This window comes from Schistocerca gregaria, chromosome 8 (genome assembly GCF_023897955.1).
Source record: "Schistocerca gregaria isolate iqSchGreg1 chromosome 8, iqSchGreg1.2, whole genome shotgun sequence".
NCBI lineage: Eukaryota > Metazoa > Arthropoda > Insecta > Orthoptera > Acrididae > Schistocerca > Schistocerca gregaria.
In genome coordinates this window covers 266,422,702-266,448,198 of record NC_064927.1, presented here as the reverse complement: position 1 = coordinate 266,448,198, position 25,497 = coordinate 266,422,702, and the positions used below count along the sequence as shown (strand labels likewise).

The window sequence follows — 25,497 nt, the reverse complement described above, 5'->3', positions numbered from 1 at the left end:
GGGGCAGGGAGAGGGGGCAGGGAGAGGGAGAGGGGGCAGGGAGAGGGAGAGGGGGCAGGGGGAGGGAGAGGGGCAGGGGGAGGGAGAGGGGGCAGGGGGAGGGAGAGGGGGCAGGGAGAGGGAGAGGGGGCAGGGAGAGGGAGAGGGGGCAGGGAGAGGGAGAGGGGGCAGGGAGAGGGAGAGGGGGCAGGGAGAGGGAGAGGGGGCAGGGAGAGGGAGAGGGGGCAGGGAGAGGGAGGGGGCAGGGAGAGAGAGAGGGGGCAGGGAGAGAGAGGGGGGCAGGGAGAGGGAGAGGGGGCAGGGAGAGGGAGAGGGGGCAGGGAGAGGGAGAGGGGGCAGGGAGACGGAGAGGGGGCAGGGAGACGGAGAGGGGGCAGGGAGAGGGAGGGGGGCAGGGGGAGAGAGAGGGGGGGCAGGGGGAGAGAGAGGGGGGCAGGGAGAGAGAGGGGGGGCAGGGAGAGAGAGAGGGGGGCAGGGAGAGAGAGAGGGGGGGCAGGGAGAGAGAGAGGGGGGGCAGGGAGAGAGAGAGGGGGGGCAGGGAGAGAGAGGGGGGGGCAGGGAGAGAGAGAGGGGGGGCAGGGAGAGAGAGAGGGGGGGCAGGGAGAGGGAGAGGGGGGCAGGGAGAGGGAGAGGGGGGGCAGGGAGAGGGAGAGGGGGCAGGGAGAGGGAGAGGGGGCAGGGAGAGGGAGAGGGGGCAGGGAGAGGGAGAGGGGGCAGGGAGAGGGAGAGGGGGCAGGGAGAGGGAGAGGGGGCAGGGAGAGGGAGAGGGGGCAGGGAGAGGGAGAGGGGGCAGGGAGAGGGAGAGGGGGCAGGGAGAGGGAGAGGGGGCAGGGAGAGGGAGAGGGGGCAGGGAGAGGGAGAGGGGGCAGGGAGAGGGAGAGGGGGCAGTGAGAGGGAGAGGGGGCAGTGAGAGGGAGAGGGGGCAGTGAGAGGGAGAGGGGGCAGTGAGAGGGAGAGGGGGCAGGGAGAGGGAGAGGGGGCAGGGAGAGGGAGAGGGGGCAGGGAGAGGGAGAGGGGGCAGGGAGAGGGAGAGGGGGCTGGGAGAGGGAGAGGGTGAGGGGGCAGGGAGATGGAGTGGGAGAGGGGGCAGGGAGATGGAGTGGGAGAGGGGGCAGGGAGATGGAGTGGGAGAGGGGGCAGGGAGAGGGGGCAGAGGGAGAGGGGGCAGGAAGAGGGAGGGGCCAGGAAGAGGGAGGGGGCAGGGAGAGGGAGGGGGCAGGGAGAGGGAGGGGGCAGGGAGAGGGAGGGGGCAGGGAGAGGGAGGGGGCAGGGAGAGGGAGGGGGCAGGGAGAGGGAGGGGGCAGGGAGAGGGAGGGGGCAGGGAGAGGGAGGGGGCAGGGAGAGGGAGGTGGCAGGGAGAGGGAGGGGGCAGGGAGAGGGAGGGGGCAGGGAGAGGGAGGGGGCAGGGAGAGGGAGGGGGCAGGGAGAGGGAGGGGGCAGGGAGAGGGAGGGTGCAGGGAGAGGGAGGGTGCAGGGAGAGGGAGGGTGCAGGGAGAGGGAGGGTGCAGGGAGAGGGAGGGTGCAGGGAGAGGGAGGGTGCAGGGAGAAGGAGGGTGCAGGGAGAGGGAGGGGTCAGGGAGAGGGAGGGGTCAGGGAGAGGGAGGGGTCAGGGAAAGGGAGGGGTCAGGGAAAGGGAGGGGGCAGGGAGAGGGAGGGGGCAGTGTGAGGGAGGGGGCAGGGAGAGGGAGAGGGAGGTGGAGGGGGCAGAGAGAGGGAGAGGGAGGGGGCAGAGAGAGGGAGAGGGAGGGGGCAGAGAGAGGGAGAGGGAGGGGGCAGGGTGAGGAGATGGGGTGGTTGGGTTGATGTTGGAGGGTGGGGGAGAGGGGGAGGGGGAGAGGGCGGAGGATAAGAAATGATACTTGATGGGTTATTACAAATTCAAGCAAATTTTACAAGGAACTTGGCAGGGCAGTTAAGCCCACTTATCAGTATGATATTGCACTCCTCTGGCTTGGATCATCTACTGATTAACTTGGGAAGGATGTAATAAAGACAACGTATTCTCTCCAAAGTCTCGCAACTGTTATAACCGGTCCTTGATATCCTGGATACTGCCACTGGGTTGGAGCTGACATTCCAACTGGTCCCACACATATTCTATTGGCGATGGATACAGGGATTTTGCTGCCCATGAGAATACATCAATATCATGTAGATAGTTCATAGACACATGTGCTGTGAGGATGAACATTGTTCTGTTGAAAAATAGCACCACAATACTGTTATATAAGAGATAACACGAGAAGTGCACAATGTCTATGGTGTACCACTGTATCTTCAGAACTCCCTCACAATCATTACCAGCTGTGACCTTTTGTCATCACCAATGGCGCAAGAGTAAAGCCTTTGCATCTCTTCGAAACATTGGAAGAAGGGGACCTCCCTGCAAGAAGCCACCATACTCGCTGATGATGATCAACCAAGGTAGTGCAGATCCACAATTATTTGCAGGATACAACCCAATGTCACTTATCATCAAGCTGTGCTTCTCTGTCATAACATCACTCCAAAAGCACCCATTTGTGTTTACAGATGGCTGACGCAGATGTGAAGGGGTTATGATGTGTTTTGTGTATAATATGCCAATCACCCCTTGTAGTGGTTAGAAATGGTTGACTGGAGCCTTGATTATGAGTATGCCTTCCCTCACATTCCGTGCAGTACAATATCAGCCCCTGTCACATCCTAATGCCCCACAAATTCAGATACAACACAATTTCAGCAGTTGGCCAAATAAAGACCCACAATTGTTCCTTTTAAACACATCGGGTGCTTATAAAAATGTGTCATATGAGCATGCAGCATCTCCGTGTCCTCTTATATACCGTACCAGAACCAGTAACAACACTAACCACGAACAACATTAAAGCACTTTGAGGATATTTCTGTCACACGGATTGTAACTCTCTATCATTTACATACTTGCTGATGGCATGTATGTACATGAATTTACATTAACATCTGGCCATGTCTTCTCGATGCTTCACTTTTCTGTCAGGCAGTGTATTTTTAAATGATATATTATTTCTGAAAAAAATCCATTATGAACATAGTGCAACAGAGAATCAATCTTGTATCACTGTCCACCCATTACTGCTTATCAAATTTTCTTAATTCTGTGTTTAAAACCAGAATAATGATCGAAGTATTACAACTAATATAAAATTATCTAGAGCACATTGAATTTATTGTTCTTAATAGATATACAATTTAAAAGTAAAAGAAACAGAGGAATCTCCTCATATGACTTCTACTAAACACAATCAAGAATCAAACAATGAACACTCCAGGTTGCAATATCAACAATATAGGAAAATATAGATTGCTACTTACCTTAAAGACGACATGTTAACTGCAGACAGGCACAATTCAAAAAGACACTTACACATTAGCTTTCGGCCACAGTTTTCATCGGAGAAAGAAAGAGACACACACACCATTCATTCACACAAACAAGAACACCTCGTGCACACTCGAGTGCCAACTCCAGCAGCTCAGACCTGAATCTGCAACTTGATGTGTCATCTCCACAGTAAGTAGCAATCTAACGTTTCCTACGTAGTTATTAAACTGGAAGAGTGAACAAAAGGTAATCAATCACGCTGGGGTCAATCACACAAGAATAAAAAATTATAAAATGAAACCCATCATTTTTGGTTCCATATTTTTACTGAGGTTGTTAGGATGTAAAAAGGAACTCAACACTGCCCACTCTTTTGTCTCACCTACAGCAACAAATGTTAAAAATATCATGTTTGCTGGTCAGTTTTCTTCAAATTAATCATTCATTTCTGTAGGCTTTAGTTAAAAGTTCTGCTTCAACACTTGGTAGTCTCAGTCTTTTCATCTCCTAGATCCTCCCATATAAGAGTTATTTTGTTTTATTATTTGTGAATATGTGTTTGCTTATATTATATCTCTATGATAACCATCTTCTTTTATATTCTCAAAACAATACATTTCTTCATAAACAATATGGCAACTCCCACTCAATAATATTATAATTTATTCTGTCAACATTGCAAAAAACTAAATAATAAACCATTTATGGTGCCCTAGAGCTGAGTTGTGAAAGATTTAACAGTAATCACACGCTTTTGCTCAGACAATATGAGGATAGTTCAAATGAAAACCTTAAAAATTTTAAACAAAAATATAGAAAGTGAAGCAAAAGTTTCAGAAATGGTAACAGCAGTACCCACTGTTTGAGAATGATAGATGGAAGTAACATACATTGGAAGTACACCAAGTAGCATAGACAGTGCAAACGTGAAATTTCCATTACTGATATACATCAATGAAACAGAAATGTGCTGCACACTTTAAGTAGTGATTGCATAAAAATATCTTAAATCCATTGCAGAATAGGTATGTCATGTGGTGATACATGTCTGCCAATGCAGCAGTAGAATTATGAGTACACCAAGCTTAAAAAACAACGACCATGTCTGTACACCTGATGCTTCAGGACAATGCCGCGCATATAGAACAGTGATGTCATAGTGCAAGACATTGTCAAAGACACTTGGCATTTAACTGTGAAGGAAACAGTTCTGCAGTTGTGACTCTTAAGCAACCCTTCCACGATATAAGATGTAATACAATGTGTAAATGGTGAGATGAAGGGGGTAAAGTAAAAGACAGATGAGTAATTCACATCTACAGAATACATTTCAAGTAATGAAAATGAAATGTCGTGAAAGACAAACTTGCGTCGAGAAAAGTGTAGGACAGGCTTGCTGCTTATTACCACTGTTATAAGCTTGTATGTTGAAGGAGTAATGATGCAAGCAATCTTTGAAAGAACGATAGCTTTTTATGCGAAATAGTTACCACTGCAAAAATTCATTGAGGATGGAGAAAAGAGGGAAGAAGCCGTCAGCTCTCAATTGGCATATGGAAAGAAACTTCCTTTCAACAAAAGAATACTATTAGTATGGAATTGAGAAAGGAGTCCCTGTAATTGTATGTCTGGAGCCCTACATATAATAAAATAATGCTGTGCAACCTAACATCAGCAAGAAAACTTATGACATCAGCTCATTCATTTTCTGATAATGATGGTAAATTTTTGAACAGTTTATGTATGGGGACCAGAGGTGAACAGTGTTATGAACACAGATCTACTTAAAGAGCTCACTCGGTCTCGTAACTAGAACTAAACAAAAATGTCCTCTGACTTCAGATAATGGCCTGAGCATGATCATTGGCATCACACTGTCAGTCATCTGTTGATATCATCCAGCATATGAAATCTAAAATTCTGTTGTATGTCCCCTACCTGACAGAAATTTTCATATCTACAAGTCACTGTCAAAGGCAATGGCAATGGAGCGAAACATTATTGACTGATGAAGAAATGTAAAACTGTGTTTATACAAAAGACATTTTTAACAAGCTACTGCCATACTTCAAAACTAACGAAATGTGTGTATAATGTCTTGAAATGTTGTAATTAGTTTTCTGAAAAAAAAAAAGGCAGATAAAAAATAAAGGATTCATTTGAACCAGTGTATATTCGACATCACTGTCTCATAAAACTGCAACTATTCCTCACAAAGATGGAACATTTCAGTGCTTGTAACTGCCTAAATATGGATTAGTTTTAAAAATCTAAATATTAAACACACATTTTTACTTTAATCAGGGCAGACTCATGTCTAATGCTCTTAATTTTTACTCTGTGTCCTTAGCTTCTCAGATATTCTTTGATCCTTAATCAGCAGGATTCCTCCAACCAAAATTTACCTCCAGAGACAGAATAATTATTCTGCAAATAGTTGTATGATGAATGATCCAGACAAAGAGGGGCAGGAGACTGAAAATTAGCAAACAGTGAGTAGAGACAAAACTGACTACTTTAGAAGAAAATCAATTGTAAGTTAATGAAAATCAAGTTTTTAAAAAGAATGCTTCAGTGCTACACTACGTGATACAAGGAAATTTAATTACATTTTATGAGTCAGTATTTATCTTCTGTATTAGTTATGAATATTTAATAAACAAAGATGAAGGTAAAAAGTAGTAAGGAGTTTGAATGCTGTCAACTCTGATTCAGGTGACTTACCTTGGGGTCATACCTCTTGTATTGGTCAAGGCCCAATCCTATGAACAAAACAAAGATAAGAAAAGTTTGAGTGATCACAATATTTGAAGTACAAATATAAAAGATAAGTACATGACAGATAACACTCTCATTTACTGAGAAGAAAGGAAATTTCAAATAACAAAAGCTACAAGCTTTTTTAAGGAGTGGGTAAAATTAATTAGGCTACCTAACAAAATTTGATAACTTCCATCCCCTTCAAAACGTAGTTTTCTTAAATTTTATGAATAGCATTGTTTCAGATTTTAAATATCTTATATGAAAAGTTATAAAAGTTAGATGTAAAATGCGAAACATACACACACACACACACACACACACACACACACACATACATACACACACACACACACACACACATTTGAGGAATCAATGACCACACAGATCTTCCCTTTGTAATAACAAGTAAGCTATGCAAAATTTGGAGCTCAAGATACACAAAAATTCAAGGTTGTGGATGATTTTTGATGGATAACTGCACATTGACATGTGAGCTCTATGACAGTTTTGTTTATATTTAAGATAGCTTAAAACTGAAACTAATTGTAACCACAGAGATGCTACTTGTTATCAGTTCAACGTAGTTATAGCAGTTATTTGTATTTTAGAAGTAATCTACATGCCATTACATATTTTTGCATCAAATTGGTGCCTCCTTTGATGTTACAATGCTAAAAATTATGATTTCATATTTTATTTGTTATTGTTCTTTACAAATCACAGGTTTTCTGTATTGTAAAAGATTTAATTTGTTTTGAAGATCCGCTAAACAAAGTTTACAAAATGAGCTAGAAACTTCTACTGTCAAACATTTGCAAACTTATTATTTTATTTAATGTTTGATAGATTTTATTGTTGATTGGTTCTGTAGTATTTTAATTCATCATCTATATCTAATCATAACCAATAAATTATTACAATAGAGACCCAGGATAGAAATAATTCAAAAAGGAGACTCTATACATGAAGATTACAAATTTACTTTTTTACACATTACAATCTTGGAAGAGCCCCCACCTAGGTGGCAGGTAAGAGAATGCTGATCAGTAACTCCTGGCAGTTGATGGGTACAAGTGCACCAAAAAGGCAAGAGCGGGGGGGGGGGGGGGAGAACAGATAGCAAATGCAACTACGGTAAGCCCAGCAAGCCAGTCATGGATAAACCACACGATTTCAGACACGGAACAAGCATAGGAAGAAATTTATGTAATGGAATAGTACATAACTAGTCACAAGGACTAAGATCTAATATACTGAACGTACACATGCTGACAGGAAAGGTGAGCAAATTGCGGACTTGATGGTTAGTAGGAGACTGGATACTCTAGGGTTCTCAAAGACCAGATGGAAGGATAGTGGAAACAGAATTAAGGAACGTTTCGAGTCACTATTGAAATGGGAATGAGGAAGAAGGAAGAAATGGAGTGGCAGTAGTTACCATATAGTGGTGAAAAGAGAAGGTTAATAGAATAAGTGACAGCGTGATGAAGGTCTATATGACAGGGCCATGAAGGTCAAAGTGAAAGAACAAGAAATGGGTGTGGAAATTCTGGAAGGATATGCACCACAAGTTGCAGGTCCTGCTAAAGAGGAGGAGTACTTTGAAGAAGAACTGCAGACAACTAACTGGACAGAAGATCAGGGTAATTAATGGGAGATCTATATGCACACATGGAAAGGAACAAGAAGCATATGAAGGAGCAATGGGGGTGGAAGTGTGAGGAAGGTGAAAAGAAGAAGGATGAAAATTGTTAAGACTTTTGTAAAAGAAATGGACTAGCAGATAACAAAATCTGATTTAAGAAGAAGAAAAGTCTAAACATAACATGGTAAATATGCAATAAACTAAATGATATGTGACCAGGCTGGGAGGCTTGAACCATGGACCTTGCTGTTGGTGGAGAGGCTTGCGTGCCTCAACAATAAAGATAGCTGTACCATAGGTGCAACCACAACGGAGGGGTATCTTTTGAGAGGCCAGATAAACATGTGCTTCCTGAAGAGGGGCAGCAGCCTATTCAGTACTTGCAGGGGCAACAGTCTGGATGATTGACTGATCTGGCCTTGTAACACTAACCAAAACGGCCTTGCTGTTGTGGTGCTGCAAACGGCTGAAAGCAAGGGGAAACTACAGCCATAATTTTTCCCTGAGGGCATGCAGCTTTACTGTATGGTTAAATAATGATGGCGTCCTCTTGGGTAAAATATTCCGGAGGTAAAACAGTCCCCCATTCGGATCTCCGGGCGGGGACTACTCATAAGGACGTCGTTATTAGGAGAAAGAAAACTGGCATTCTACAGATCAGAGTGTGGAATGTCAGATCCCTTAACAGGGCAGGTAGGTTACAAAATTTAAAAAGGGGAATAGATAAGTTAAAGTTAGATATAGTGGGAATTAGTGAAGTTCTGTGGCAGGAGGAACAAGACTTCTGGTCAAGTGAATACTGGGTTATAAATACAAAACCAAATAGGGGTAATGCAGGAGTAGGTTTAATAATGAATTTAAAAAATAGGAGTGCAGGTAAGCTACTACAAAGAGCATAGTGAACGTATTATAGTGACCAAGATAGACACGAAGACCATGCCTACTACAGTAGTACAAGTTTATATGCCAACTAGCTCTGCAGATTACCAAAAAATTGAAGAAATGTATGATGGGATAAAAGAAATTATTCAGGTAGTGAAGGGAGACGAAAATTTAATAGTCATGGGCGACTGGAATTCGACAGCAGGAAAAGGGAGAGAAGGAAACATAGTAGGTGAATATGGATTGGGGCTAAAAAATGAAAGAGGAAGCTGTCTGGTAGAATTTTGCACAGAGTATAACTTAATCATAGCTAACACTTGGTTCAAGAATCATAAAAGAAGGTTGTATACATGGAAGAATCCTGGAGATGCTAAAAGTTGTCATATAGATTATATAATGGTAAGGCAGAGATTTAGGAACCAGGTTTTAAATTGTATGACATTTCCAGGGGCAGATGTGGACTCTGTCCACAATCTATTGGTTATGAAGTGTAGATTAAAACTGAAGAAACTACAAAAAGGTGGGAATTTAAGGAGAAGGGACCTGGATACACTGGAAGAACCAGAGGTTGTACAGAGTTTCAGGGACAGCATAAGGGAACAATTGACAGGAATGGTGGAAAGAAATACAGTAGAAGACGAATGGGTGGCTCTGAGGGATGAAGTAGTGAAGGCAGCAGAGGATAAAGTAGGTAAAAAGACGAGGGCTAGTAGAAATCCTTGGGTAACAGAAGAAATATTGAATTTAATTGATGAAAGAAGGAAATATAAAAATGCAGTAAATGAAGCAGGCAAAAAGGAATACAAACGTCTTAAAAATGAGATCGACAGGAAGTGCAAAATGGCTAAGCAGGCATAGCTAGAGGAGAAATGTAAGGACGTGGAGGATTATCTCACTAGGGGTAAGATAGATACAGCCTACAGGAAAGTTAGAGAGACCTTTGGAGAAAAGAGAGCCACTTGTATGGATATCAAGAGCTCAGATGGAAACCCATTTCTAAGCAAAGAGGGGAAAGCAGAAAGGTGGAAGGAGTATATAGAAGGGCAATGCACTTGAGGACAATATTATGGAAATGGAATAGGATGTAGATGAAGATGAAATGGGAGATAAGATACTGCGTGAAGAGTTTGACAGAGCACTGAAAGACCTGAGTCGAAACAAGGTCCCGGGAGTAGACAACATTCCATTAGAACTACTGACGGCCTTGCAAGAGCCAGTCCTGACAAAACTCTGCCATCTGGTGAGCAAGATGTACGAGATAGGCGAAATACAACCACACTTCAAGAAGAATATAATAATTCCAATCCCAAAGAAAGCAGGTGTTGACTGATGTGAAAATAATTGAACTATCAGTTTAATAAGCCACAGCTGCAAAATACTAATGCGAATTATTTACAGATGATTGGAAAAACTGGTAGAAGCCAACCTTGGGGAAGATCAGTTTGAATTCTGTAGAAATGTTGGAACACATGAGGCAACACTGACCTTACGACTTACCTTAGAAGAAAGATTAAGGAAAGGTAAACCTACGTTTCTAGCATTTGCAGACTTAGAAAAAGCTTTTGACAATGTTGACTGGAATACTCCTTTTCAAATTCTAAAGGTGGCAGGGGTAAAATACAGGGAGCGAAAGGCTATTTACAATTTGTACAGAAAGCAGATGGCAGTCATAAGAGTCGAGGGGCATGAAAGGGAAGCAGTGTTTGGAAAGGGAGTGAGACAGGATTGTAGCCTCTCCCCGATGCTATTCAATCTGTATATTGAGCAAGCAGTAAAGGAAACAAAAGAAAAATTTGGAGTAGGTATTAAGATCCAGGGAGAAGAAATAAAAACTCTGAGGTTTGCCGATGACACTGTAATTCTGTCAGAGACAGGAAAGGATTTGGAAGAGCAGTTGAACGGAATGGATGGTGTCTTCAAAGGAGGATATAAGATGAACACCAACAAAAGTAAAACGAGGATAATGGAATGTAGTCGAATTAAGTCGGGTGATGCTGAGGGAATTAGATTAGGAAATGAGACACTTAAAGTAGTAAAGGAGTTTTGCTATTTGGGGAGCAAAATAACTGATGATGGTCGAAGTAGAGAGAATATAAAATGCAGACTGGCAATGGCAAGAAAAGCGTTTCTGAAGAGAGAAATTTGTTAACATCGAGTATAGATTTAAGTGTCAGGAAGTTGTTTCTGAAAGTATTTGTATGGAGTGTAGCCATGTATGGAAGTGAAACATGGACAATAAATAGTTTGGACAAGAAGAGAATATAAGCTTTCGAAATGTGGTGCTACAGAAAAATGTTGAAGATTAGGTGGGTAGATCACGAGGGAGAGGGGGGGGGGGTTATGGCAATATATTCTGTTGCCTTAGGTAGTGATAAGTCTTTGAGCTGTGACAAAACGGTTAATGAGGAGAAGGCACCAGAAAGACAGGAAAATGGGATAAGAAAATGGAAGTTGAATAAAAAGGAATAGTGCAAAGAAGAATGTCAGAAAACAGTAAAGAGAAACACACTAAGATATGATGTGCACTCAGCAGAGAGCAAATGAGGAAGGTGTGAAACATTGATGGTGAAAGCAGCAAAAAAAAATGTGTAGAAGAATAGGTAATAAGAAAAGGTAGAAATAAACACACTGGTGGAATGTGAGAGTAAGAAAGGAAAATGCAAAGAAAAACAAAGCATTATGTTTATGGTTTCTAGAGAGAACAGAGAAAGCAAGCAAGGAATAGACTGACAAGGGAACCTGCCCATCGCACCCCCCCTCAGATTTAGTTATAAGTTGGCACAGTGGATAGGCCTTAAAAAACTGAACGCAGATCAATCGAGAAAACAGGAAGAAGTTGTGTGGAACTATGAAAAAAATAAGCAAAATATACAAACTGAGTAGTCCATGCGCAACAACGAGGTAAGAGCAAGCTCAGCAGTGTCATGGTCCCATGGTTAGCGTGAGCAGCTGCGGAACGAGAGGTCCTTGGTTCAAGCCTTCCCTCAGGTGAAAAGTTTAACTTTTTATTTTCAGTTTATGTGACAAACACTTATGTTTTCATCACTTTTTTGGGAGTGATTATCACATCCACAAGAAAACCTAAATCGGTCAAGGTAGAAGAATCTTTTTACCCACTCGCCAAGTGTACAAGTTAAGTGGGTCGACAACATATTCCTCTTATGTGACACACATGCCGTCACCAGTGTCGTATAGAATATATCGGACGTGTTTTTTTGTGGAGGAATCGGTTGACCTATGACCTTGCGATCAAATGTTTTCCGTTCCCATTGGAGAGGCACGTCCTTTCGTCTACTAATCTCACGGTTTTGCGGTGTGGTCGCAAAACACAGACACTAAACTTATTACAGTGAACAGAGATGTCAATGAACGAACGGACAGATCATAACTTTGCAAAAATAAAGAAAGTAAACTTTTCACCGGAAGGAAGACTTGAACCAAGGACCTCTCATTCCGCAGTTGCTCACGCTAACCTAGAGACCACAGTGCTCCTGAGCTAACACTATCCTTGATGTTGCTTATCTTGCACATGGACTACTCAGTTTGTATATTTTGCTTATTTTTTCATAGTTCCACACAACTTCTTCCCGTTTTCTCGATTTATCTATGTTTAGTTTTTCAAGGCCTATCCACTGTGCCAACTTATAACTAAATCTGAGGGGGGTGAGATGGGGAGGTTCCCTTGTGAGAAGTAGAAGAAAAGAAGAAGAAGAAGAAGAAGAAGAAGAAGAAGGTGGCTGAGAGACTGGAAGCAATGGAGGAGAGAGAAAGGATGGAAGAATGGACAAAAATGACAAAGAGGACAATGAGGGGAGTAAGAAGGTTCTCTATGGAACAGTTAAGATTAAGAAGAGAAGTGTGATGAAAAATGACAGAGCGATCAATAAAGAAGGAAATGAAACTGAGAATGTACAGGAAATCAATAAGATGTGGAAGGAATATTTGGATCAGATACTAAACACCAATGGAAATTGGAAGACAAAACTGAGTAGTGTCGATATGTAGAGAATTTTGAGATGGAGCCGAACTGGACAGAATAGAGGAAGTGATGAAGATCATTAAGGGTGGAAAAGCACCTGGACTGGATGAAGCAAGTGGAGATAAGAGAACCTGGTGCTGCTGTAGTGCAATGACTCTATTAGGTTATGTGGGAAAGAAGGTCACCTGGAGACCTGAGACAGTTACTCATAGTGACGAATTTTAAGAAAGGTTGTTGGAAACTATGCCAAATTTATAAAGGAATTACCTTTATGTGACATGCTGCCAAGGTATATGAGAAAATTCTAGAAAAAAAGAGTATGGAAGATAAAAGATGATAGCTCAGAGAGAAACAATATGGGGTTACCATGAGAGAGACTGACAGTTTTTATTTAAGGTAGCTGCAAGATGGATACTATGAATAAGCATTTATCAATGGTTTTCCTGGACACTAAGATGTATCAGATAGTGGTAAAAAAGCAAGCAATGGGAAACTATTTAAAAAAGAGGGAGGGGGAGGGGGGAGACTGGAAAGCCACGAGAAGAATAAAGGAAACATATCAAGGAAGCGACAGTTGTCTAAAAGCAGGAGGAGAGAAGATAGATTGTTTAGAACATAAAAATGAGCTGAAGCAAGGAGCATAGTAACCTAGTTATTTTTCACTACTGTTACAGATGAGATATTTCGGAAGAGGTAGTATGAACAGGAGATGAAAATATGAAAGCAATGGTGTTTGCAGATGAATTAATGATATGGAGATATAGGAAAACAAGAGGTACAAGAAGGGCTAATGTATAGGAGGAAATGATGGGAGAGTAAGGGTTGAAATTTAATGTAAAGGCGTGTGAAGCTAAGCTACAATGGATATAAGCATTAGTGGGCAACTATTGAAGAAAGTGGAGTGTTTCAACTACCAGGAGAGCATAATAGAAGACAGTGAGTGGAATGATAAGTAGGTTAGCAATGGGGGAACGCAAACACATGGGTTCCTGCAGAGTGTAAGAGGCCTGGTACGGAGAAGGGATGTACCACATCTTGTGCAATAAGTCTCGCCTGATTCGTGGTTCTGTGTGACTTTCCCTAACTCTACCCCTTTTCCTGAGTCTCTCCAGTTCCTTTCTGTTCACCCCTCTTCCTTCCCCGTCAATTCTTCTGCCAAACGAAGGAGCCACTGGCTCCAAAACCTTGCACAAGTAAAACACTTTTTTTCCCCCTGCTGCTGCTTGGCAAGTATATTTTTGCCCTATCCAATTACATTGTATGCCAGAAATGCAGGTAATGAAGAAAAGGCAGGTGAGCAAGTCACAGGGCTACAAGATGAAATTTCAAAGAAGCAGAATACGACTTACAGCAATGGCTAGGGTAAAGAATGAGACAGTGAAAGAAATAGTGAAAGAGGAGCTCATTCAAGACTCCACAGAATAAGACAAGATGAAGATGGTGTGGATGTGTTAAAAGAATGACAGTGGTAGAATACCAAGACAGTCATATGAAACAACTATAGCGGCAAGAGACCTAGAGGTAGACGAAGAGAAGATGGATTGTTGAAGTGAAAGAATGTGTGACGATAAGAGGAGAACACTGGGAGAGGGTGGAGAGGGAAATACAGTGGGTGGACAGGAACAGACAGGTATGCTTACATTCCCAGCCACAGCTGGGAACTGTGGAAGACTGTGGTGGTGGTGGACACTTACAGAAATTTTTTCAAGAGGGGGCAAGATTCAAATCTTGCCAGTTTCGATGTAAATGATTTGGAGGGTTTCAAATATGTCATGCTCCAAGAATTAAACTTGACAATAAGTACCCAAAAGTATATGTACCTCAAAAGATTGTTAATTATCTACTTTTTATTATTAAGACAGATTACTATCGGGACTAAAAGGTAAACATATTTCAGCAATAGTGTATCCGAGCAAGTCTGTGTGTGTTATTAATACAAATGACACCTTTTTGATTCAACAACTTGAAATTACATCCTCAGGTGATTAAATCCAATGAGTTATGAAATAAATCTAGAAAATCTAGAAAATATTCGCAAAAATAATTTATTCATACTCCCATAATGTTAGGTTGAGACTAAAAAGTAAAAATCTGAAATGGGAAAAAATAAAGAATGATTGAGAAGTTCCTAGCGAATATCTGCAAAAATATTAATACCCCTTGAAGTTTATAAAAAGGACATAAATATTAACAAAAAGTTTATTCAACTCTGAAGCCATCCTTAACACTTTCTTTGCTCATAAAACTGCTCATCTATTAACATTAATGGATTTATTTCATTTTCCTGAATTCTATTTTTTTAATCTTGATGGACATAACAAAAGACGTACAAAATTTGTTCTGAAAGGTAAAATTTTTGGATCAGGTAGGTAAAGTGTTTCTCAAGGTCAATACATGACTAGATGAATGTGAGAAATTTCCCAAAACCAACATCAAATTGGCCAGAAGAATTGACTATTAGCAGCCTCGGAGTGCACCACAGTAACCCTTGAGTCCTCAGTTTCTCACATTATTGTGTTATGCACCAGCTGTAATGCAGGATTAGTCACACTGTGACTGTGTGTGACACTGTGGTGCACCTACAAACTTTGAGAAGATTCCAATCCTGGAGAGTACATTTATTTGACCTTGAAATTTCACACTTTCCCTTCTCCTCTAGAGCAGAGAACAACATTTTATTTTTTCATCTTGTGTGTTTTGGATTAAGTATTGATGTAAACATCTATATAATTGTGTTGTTCTGGTTGTTCTATTGAGTTGGTGTTTCCATTTTATGTACAATATTTTGAAGACTGATCCTCAGCCATTTTCCTCAGCTGTTGTAATTTTTGCTGTTATGTGTATTTGCTGCCTGGAATCCAACCAGTCTGTGAATGATAGTTGGTCACACGCCACTATTTATAACCGAGTTTGACACCCGATGCCTCCTATGCTCTTTGATGCTCTTTTGTTAATGTAAATGTATATGTGTAAATGTGATTTATTAGTCTCATTACATACATTGTACAGATCATATGATCTGTTGAACAGGAGACACGTCACGTTTAGCAAAAATATAATGTATAATAATCAAAATATCCACGGGTGTACTGCCGGTCTATAGTGTCCAACGGGCACAATATTTCGGCGATCAAACATGTCGCCATCATCAGGTGAACTGACAGACTGAGCTCCTGTGAACGTGCCGGCACGGAGATCCGTACGCTATGGCTGCTCAGGGGGAACTGGGTTCGGTCGCGGCGGCGGCCGATTTAAATACCCTCCGCCCACGGCGCGCTCCCTCCGCCGTCCGCGCCCCGCGCCACGGTCTTGCGGTGGAACAGATTGCGACGGCGTCTGAGATGACGTCGGTGTGATGGCTCTGTCCGCCGTGGTCGTCACAACTATGCGTTTGCTCGATTTACTCTTGATTAACCCAATCGCTGGTTCCCAAGCCTTGCTAAGATTATAGCCACAGTCACGGTTTATGAGGTCGTCATTGGTGCGAATTTCGATGGCCTCTCTAACAACGCTGTCCCAGTATCTCGACGTCTGTACCAGAATCCTCGTGCGGTCATACTCCATAGCGTGATTTTCCAAACAAACAATGTTCAGCGACCGCCGACTTGCTCGGATAGATTAGTCGAGTGTGCCTCTGGTGTTCACGGCATCGATCCTCGACAGTACGCATCGTCTGACCAATATACGACTTGCCACATTGACACGGAATCTGGTACACGCCAGCCTTCCTCAAACCGAGGTCATCCTTGGCGCTCCCCACCAGTGCACGAGTTTTATTCGGAGGACAAAACACAGTTCTGACACGGTGTTTCTTCAGAATGCGGGCGATTTTCCCCGAGAGTGCGCCTGTGTATGGAATAAATGCAGTGCCTACCTCCTCCCTCGTGACTTCATCCATATCAACAGGTTGTGCTGCAGTGGTTGGGCGGAGAGCACGTTGGATCTGCCACTCTGAGTACCCATTTTTTTTTCGAAACACAGTTCTCAGATGTTCCAATTCCTGGGGTAGACTCTCTGTGTCAGAGATAGTGCGCGCCCTATGTACTAGAGTTTTAAGTACCCCATTCCTCTGTGAAGGGTGGTGGCAGCTGTCTGCGTGCAAATACAGATCAGTGTGTGTTGTCTTTCGATACACCCCATGACCTAGGGTGCCGTCAGCCCTTCTTCTGACCAGGACGTCAAGGAAAGGTAATTTACCCTCCTTTTCAGTCTCCATAGTGAATTTGATGTTGGGGTGTATGGAGTTTAGATGTGTAAGGAAGTCAAGGAGTTTATCCATACCATGTGGCCAGATGACGAACGTGTCGTCCACGTAACGGAAAAAGCAAGTGGGTTTCCATTCGGATGACGACAGGGCTTCCTCCTCGAAGTTCTCCATGTACAAATTCGCCACCACCGGTGAGAGTGGGCTACCCATGGCGACTCCCTCCGTTTGTTCGTAGTATTCTCCATTAAAAAGAAAATACGTGGAAGTCAAGACATGCCTGAAAAGTTCAGTGGTATTCTCGTCAAACCTCTGACCAATCAACTCTAGCGACTCTCGCAGGGGTACCCTCGTGAACAAGGAAACGACGTCAAAACTCACCATGATATCTGACTCATCCAACCTGAAGCTATCAAGGCGTTTAACAAAATCCACGGAATTACGGATGTGATGAGGGCATTTACCCACATAAGGACTTAATATTCCCGTCAGGTATTTGGCCAACAAATATGTAGGTGCCCTGATGTTGCTGACAATGGGGCGTAATGGTACCCCCTCTTTGTGAACCTTCGGGAGTCCATATAGTCTAGGCGGTACCGGACCTTGGGGTCACAATTTCTTAGCGTCACCCTCCGGTAAATCTGCGTCTTTGAGAAGAACCCTCGTCTTGTTCTCCTCCTCCTTTGTAGGGTCAACGCTGATCTTCCGGTAGGAATCGTCATTTAGCAGGCTCTGCATCTTATCAGTGTAGTCCTTACGGGAGACAACAACTGTAGCATTGCCTTTGTCAGCCGGTAAGACAACAATTTCAGAGTGTTCCCTCAGATCACGAACGGCCGCCCTCTCTTTACTGCTGATATTTGACTTCATCGGCTTGGATTTCGTCAACGCACGACAAGTTTCACGACGTATTTCCTCGGCTGATTCTGGCGGAAGTCGAGCTGCAACCTGTTCAACAGCTCTAACAATTTCTGCGACCGGAGTGAACTTGGGGGTGGGAGCGAAGTTGAGAACTTTCTGCAAAACCGAGACCGCATCATCACTCAACACCATGCCACTCAAATTGATGACAGTCTTGCACGGAACCTGCAGAGATGGTTTGTCAAGGAGACGTGAGAAATTAGCTGTTTGACGTCCCGTAGCCATCTTATGAGCGGAATCAGCTGACACCCAGGTGACACCATCAATCCAATCCCAAGAAAAAGAAGTGAACTTAGAATACCACTGAACTTTTCAGGCATGTCTTGACTTCCACGTATTTTCTTTTTAATGGAGAATACTACGAACAAACGGAGGGAGTCGCCATGGGTAGCCCACTCTCACCGGTGGTGGCGAATTTGTACATGGAGAACTTCGAGGAGGAAGCCCTGTCGTCATCCGAATGGAAACCCACTTGCTTTTTCCGTTACGTGGACGACACGTTCGTCATCTGGCCACATGGTATGGATAAACTCCTTGACTTCCTTACACATCTAAACTCCATACACCCCAACATCAAATTCACTATGGAGACTGAAAAGGAGGGTAAATTACCTTTCCTTGACGTCCTGGTCAGAAGAAGGGCTGACGGCACCCTAGGTCATGGGGTGTATCGAAAGACAACACACACTGATCTGTATTTGCACGCAGACAGCTGCCACCACCCTTCACAGAGGAATGGGGTACTTAAAACTCTAGTACATAGGGCGCGCACTATCTCTGACACAGAGAGTCTACCCCAGGAATTGGAACATCTGAGAACTGTGTTTCGAAAAAAAAATGGGTACTCAGAGTGGCAGATCCAACGTGCTCTCCGCCCAACCACTGCAGCACAACCTGTTGATATGGATGAAGTCACGAGGGAGGAGGTAGGCACTGCATTTATTCCATACACAGGCGCACTCTCGGGGAAAATCGCCCGCATTCTGAAGAAACACCGTGTCAGAACTGTGTTTTGTCCTCCGAATAAAACTCGTGCACTGGTGGGGAGCGCCAAGGATGACCTCGGTTTGAGGAAGGCTGGCGTGTACCAGATTCCGTGTCAATGTGGCAAGTCGTATATTGGTCAGACGATGCGTACTGTCGAGGATCGATGCCGTGAACACCAGAGGCACACTCGACTAATCTATCCGAGCAAGTCGGCGGTCGCTGAACATTGTTTGTCGGAAAATCACGCTATGGAGTATGACCGCACGAGGATTCTGGTACAGACGTCGAGATACTGGGACAGCGTTGTTAGAGAGGCCATCGAAATTCGCACCAATGACGACCTCATAAACCGTGACTGTGGCTATAATCTTAGCAAGGCTTGGGAACCAGCGATTGGGTTAATCAAGAGTAAATCGAGCAAACGCATAGTTGTGACGACCACGGCGGACAGAGCCATCACACCGACGTCATCTCAGACGCCGTCGCAATCTGTTCCACCGCGAGACCGTGGCGCGGGGCGCGGACGGCGGAGGGAGCGCGCCGCGGGCGGAGGGTATTTAAATCGGCTGCCGCCGCGACCGAACCCAGTTCCCCCTGAGCAGCCATAGCGTACGGATCTCCGTGCCGGCACGTTCACAGGAGCTCAGTCCGTCAGTTCACCTGATGATGGCGACATGTTTGATCGCCGAAATATTGTGCCCGTTGGACACTATAGACTGGCAGTACACCTGTGGATATTTTGATTATCAAATACGCCGGGAGAAACTCAAGAATCACATAATGTATAATGATTAACAGAAATTTTTTTGCAGTATTTTAAGAATAATGCCAATGAATACAACACTACAATATTAAATATAAATTAACAGTTTACCAATTTCCTTTGTTGTACACAGGCAACACTGCAATATTAGCTATAGATTTTTTATTGTTCGAAGTGTCAGTCTGTCTTCCATGAATTCTTCAATGGTGTAGTAACATTTATCCATTAAAATATTTTGGAGTAAGCTTTTCAGCGAACCAAGGCCCATAGTTAATATGTTTAATTTGTTATATATTTTTAGCCCCATGTGCAGTGGTGTCTGAGCATTAAGCTTTAAGTGATAAGAAGGAAATTTGAAGTTTTCCTTGTGATGACTACTATACCTATGCTTAAAACGGAACTTTTCAAGATAATGTTGAATATTATAAACAAAAATTAAATTTTCAAAAATGTACAATGAAGTAATTGTAAGTATTTTTAATTTCTTGAACAATGGGCAATATGACTCATTTTTGTGGGCAGCACACGTTTCTAATGATTTTCTTCTGAAGAATTAGTAGGTGTGTACTGTTTATTATACTGAATAACAGATTCAAAATGTTTTTCAGAGCCAGGACTGATATTCAATTATGCAAATTCTCTCAGCGTTTTCGAGCTCTGGTGAATGTGATGAACATTTCAAATTGAACGCAGGATCAACAAGCTAACACGTGTTTTCTTTTTCTGCAGACAACTGGTGAGCTGCTGTTGTGATTCTGTTGAGCATCAAGGAGAGGATGTATCCGTATAGAAATTGCGGATGGATGACTGCCATGTATATTACTGCCATGCTTATGTGTTGGTAATAATGATGGAATCCTGTGCCAGGACGTTAGACCACGTCCTTTCTGCACCTCCAATAAGGCTGAACAAGAAAGTGACAAGAAAAGATGTTACTTCTTCTCAGTTTTCTAAAGGTTCATATCCATCTTGACTGCAGATCTGTGCCAAAACTGTTGCCACACAAAGGAATCAGCACAACTTCCCCTGAACAAAGTGACATCTAAGAAAACCCAAGATACATACTAGTTGCAGTATTTCTCATTACGGTTCACAATTTCTGATCTCCAGTTTAGTGGTGTCACAGACAATGATTGCTAGGAATTCAAGAAAAAGTCCCCAACAGGAAGGTCAGCTGCCTAAATGGAAAGGTTTTCGCTATCATTCAACACCATCAGGTATGAGAGCTGTGTGTGTAAGTGTACGTATTAAGTGTGGGTGACTGTAATGAGGGTGTGTGCATAGTTTAGTGTCTTGGAGTGTGTTGGAGATGGTGGGAGAAGGGAAAGGGTGAGACTTGCTGCTGGCACATAGCCGACTACTCTTGAAGAGAAGAAAGGGGAGGGGGGGGGGGGGGGGCACGGGCTGAAGATCTCCATCCAATGTGCGGGGATCACCATCAACAGTGGCTGGTGATCAGGGACTCCATGCCATTATATCTCCTGTGCTTTCAACCATAAAGGCAAAAGGGAAAAATGTCAACAACACGTGGGTTACCTGCACGGCCACCTATCCGAGTGCTAGCCACTTCTGTGATCTGATGAGAATTGATGTATCCACCTCGGCACAGCCACTGACTACATTTTAACTGTTGGTGGGTTGGTCATTAAAGAGATATTTCTTGGCAGCTGCTATCAAAAAATAATATGCAGATCTTACCAGCCAGTAAAATACATTTAGTAGCTAAAGAGTTCATTTGCACAATCATCTATAGGATGGAGGCAGCTTGTTCTTTTTAAATAACAAACCAGAAATTAGTCACTTTTGTGTCTAAGGACACATTGAGAAATATGTTACAGAGTATTTATTCAGCCAGCCATCATGTGTGGTCTAGTAGCATCTTTGATTAGTAATCAAAATGTCCTTTGTCCCAGGACCGAAACCCACCGCTGCTTTAAATTTTGATTAATAATCAGCATTGGTGGCCAAAGATTTTCGGCATAAAAAGTCGCCCTCATTCAGTCAACAGCTTTGTAAAAGAGGGCAGGGGAGCGGACAGATGTTCAGGGCAAGCTCTTGTCCTTGGGGTGAGAAACTGCCTCTAATGGCGGAAGAACCAGCAATGATACAACAGCATGAGAATGCAGAAGGCAATGGAAATCACTGCATTAAAGACATGTATCCACAGCACATGTGGCCTATAATGGAAAAAGTGTCTTGATGATCTCTACATTGGCAAAAGATTCTGAAGTAGTCCCCCATTCAGATCTCCGGGAAGGGAGAAAAAGATTGAATAACCAACAAAAGGATAATGTTCTACAAGTGAGGGTGTGGAATGTCAGAAGCTTCAATGTGGTAGGGAAGCTAGAAAATCTGAAACAGGAAATGCAACGGCTAAATCTAGACACAGTAGGGGTCAGTGAAGTGAAATGGAAAGACGGCCAGGATTTCTGGTCAGATGAGTATAGGGCAATATCAATAGCAGCAGAAAATGGTATAAAGGGAGTAGGATTCGTAATGAATGGGAAGGTAGGGCAGAGAAAGTGTTATAGTGAGCAGTTCAGTGATAAGGTTGTTCTTATCAGAATCGACAGCAAACCAACACCGACAATGATAGTTCAGGTATATATGATGACATCACAAGCTGAAGATGAAGAACTAGAGAAATTATATGACAATACTGAATGTGCAATACAGTATGTAATCTAATACCAGATGTACTGGTATGAAGGAAGTGTTAAGATACAAATGTGTCGATAGGGAACATTTGTTGTGAATGAGCCTTAAATAATTATTTTTTTGGTTGGTATGACATCTGTCAAAGATATTTAGTATACATCAAGTTATGGAACAAACAACATCATATGTTTTCATTGTGTTAACAATGTCGAATTTTGTACCAGAAAGTGATGATTTGCAGAAAGCATTAATTTTTATGTTTTCATTTGAAAGAAAGTGCTGCAGAGTCACATTGAATGCTTGTTGAGGCATATGGTGATCATGTTGTATCAGAAGAAACATGCAAAAGATGGTTTCAACAGTTTAGAAATAATTATTTTGATGTAAGAAACGAAGAACGTGGAAGATCAGCAAAAAAGTTCGAAGACGCCGAATTGCAAGGAATATTGGATGAAGATGACACTTTGAGTCAGAAGCAAATGGCAGCAATCCTACATGTTGCACAACAAACAATTTCTGGCCGTTTGAAAGCTATGGGAAAGATCCGAAAGTGTGGAAAATGGGTGCCACACGAATTGAATGAAAGACAGATGGAAAACCGAAAAACCATTTGTCAAATTTTGCTTCAAAGACATGAAAGAAAATCAATTTTGCATTGGATTGTTACTGGTAATGAAAAATGGATTTATTTTAAGAACCCTAAACGGGAAAAACCATGGGTTAATTCGGGACAACCATCAACATTGACTGCAAAACCAGATCAATTCAGCAAGAAGACAATGTTTGGTGGGATCAGAAAGGTGTGGTATATCATGAGCTTCTAAAACTCGGTGACACTGTGAATACTAATCGCTACAGACAACAAATGATCAATTTGAACTACACATTGATTGAAAAAAGACCAGAATTGGCCAGAAGTCATGGCAAAGTAATTTTTTTACACGACAATGCACCTGCACACAAAGCAAAGCTGGTTCAGCATACAATCAAAACACATGGCTGAGAGCTGCTACCCCACTCGCCGTATTCACCAGACTTGCCCCTTCTGACTACCATTTGTTTTCATCAATGGGACACGCATTGGCTAAGGAACACTTCAATTCCTACGAAGAAGTCAAAAATTGGGTGTCTGATTGGTTTGCTTCAAAAGACGAACATTTCTATTGGCGTGGTGTCCACAAATTGCCAGAAAGGTGGTCAAAATGTATAGAAAGCAATGGTCACTACTTTGAATAAAATGTTTTTAGTTTTCAATTCAAAATTAGTGTTTCATATATAAAAAAAGCTCATTTCATACTGGTAGACCTGGTAGTCTTGGGGAGCTGGAATGCAGTTGTAGATGAAGTAGTAGAAGAAAAGGTTACAGGAAAATATGAGCCTAGGACAAGGAATGTGAGAGGAGAAAGGCTAATTGAGTTCTGTAATAAATTTCAGCTAGTAATAGCGAATACTCTGTTCAAGAATCATAAGAGGAGGTGGAGGTATACTTGGAAAAGGTGGAGTGATACGGGAAGATTTCAGTTAGATCACATCATGGTCAGGCAAAGATTCCGAAATCAGATACTAGATTGTAATGTGTACCCAGGAGCAGATAGAGACTCAGTTCACAATGTAGCAATGACGAGGAGTAGGCTGAAGTTTAAGACACTAATCAGCAAGAATTAATATGCAAAGAACTGGGATACAGAAGTACTGAAGAGGTATACTTGAGTTCACTAAGGCTATAGATACAGCAATAAGGAATAGCTCAGTAGGCAGTACAGTTGAAGAGGAATGGACATCTGTAAAAAGGGCAATCATAAAAGTTGGAGAAAAACATAGGTACGAGAAAGATAACTTCTAAGAAACCATGGGTAACATAAGAAGTACTTCAGTTGATCGATGAAAGGAGGAAGTACAAAAATGTTCTGGGAAATTCAGGAATACAAAAATACAAGTCACTGAGGAAGGAAATAAATATATAGAGCAGGGAAGCAACGACAAAATGGCTGCTTGAAAAATCTGAAGAAATCGAAAAGGAAATGATTGTCGGAAGGACTGACTCGCATACAGGAAAGTCTAAACAGCCTTTGGGAAATTAAAGGCAAGGGTAGGTGGAAAGTGTACACCGAAAGCCTCTATGAGGGGGAAGATTTGTCTGGTGTGATAGAAGAAGAAACAGGAGTCGATTTAGAAGAGATAGGGGGCCAGTATTAGAATCAGAATTTAAGAGAGCTTTGGAGGACTTTAAATCAAATAAGATAGAAGGGATTGACAACATTTCATCAGAATTTCTAAAATCATTGGGGAAAGTGGCAACACAATGACTATTCATGTTGGTGAGTAGAATGTTTGAGTCTGGCAACGTACCATCTGACTTTTGGAAAAATGTTATTCACACAAAGCCGTAGACTGATAGAGCTGACAAATGTGAGAATTACCGCACAATCATTTTAACAGCTCATGCATCCAAGTTGCAGACGAAAATAATATACAGAAAAATGGGGGAAAAATTGAAGGTGTATTAGATGATGATCGAAGTGGCACAAATGAGAACAGCAACAAACTTAAAATCAGGACTGATGGTCACGAAATTAAGGAATTCTGCTACCTAGGCAGTAAAATAATCAATGACAGACAGAGTAAGGAGGACACCAAAAGCAGACTAGCAACGGCAAGAAGGCACTAGCAATGGCAAAAATGGCATACCTGGTCAAGGGAAGTCTACTAATATCAAGTAGGGGCCTTAATTTGAGGAAGAAATTTCTGAGAATGTATGTTTAGAGCACAGCATTGTATGGTAGTGAAACATGGACTGTGAGAAAACTGTAACAGTAGAGGATTGAAGCATTTGAGAAATGGTGCTGCAGTTGAATGTTGAAAATTGGATGGACTGATAAGGTAAGGAATGAGAAGGTTCTGCGCAGAATTGGAGAGCAAAGTAATTTGTGGAAAACACTGACAAGGAGTAGGGACAGTATTACAGGATATCTGTTAAGAAATCAGGGAATGACTTCCATGGAACTAGAAGGAGTTGTAGAGGGCAAAAACTATAGGGGAATACAGAGATTGGAATACATCCAGCAAATAATTATAAACTGCACGGGGTACTCTGAGGTGAAGAGGTCGGCACGGGAGAGTAATTCATGGCATCCCACATCAAACCAGTCAGAAGACTGATAATTCAACAAAAAAAGCTTTGTTCACTATACAGCTTCAAGTTGTTGTAGAATTAGGGTGTAAGACAGAAGGATGTTGGTGGCAGTCCTTCCGTACCACCTTGCTCAATTGGTTGTGTGGACAATTTCGTACCAATGGGCCCCTTTTAGTAATCTTAAAAAAAGACCTGCATCACTGAAACTACACTCTGATT

At 42.5% G+C, this 25,497-nt stretch overlaps 1 protein-coding gene across 8 annotated transcripts in view; it reads right to left on the bottom strand.

The window, feature by feature from the left end:
- The window catches only part of LOC126284372 (calcium uptake protein 1 homolog, mitochondrial), a 613,419-nt gene that overhangs the window by 93,620 nt on the left and 494,302 nt on the right, over nt 1–25,497 (bottom strand). For all 8 annotated transcript variants that reach the window (XM_049983246.1, XM_049983245.1, XM_049983250.1 and 5 more), the window contains exon 5: nt 6,068–6,105. In XM_049983246.1, the coding sequence (XP_049839203.1) occupies nt 6,068–6,105 (38 nt within the window). The remainder of the gene's footprint in view (nt 1–6,067; nt 6,106–25,497) is intronic.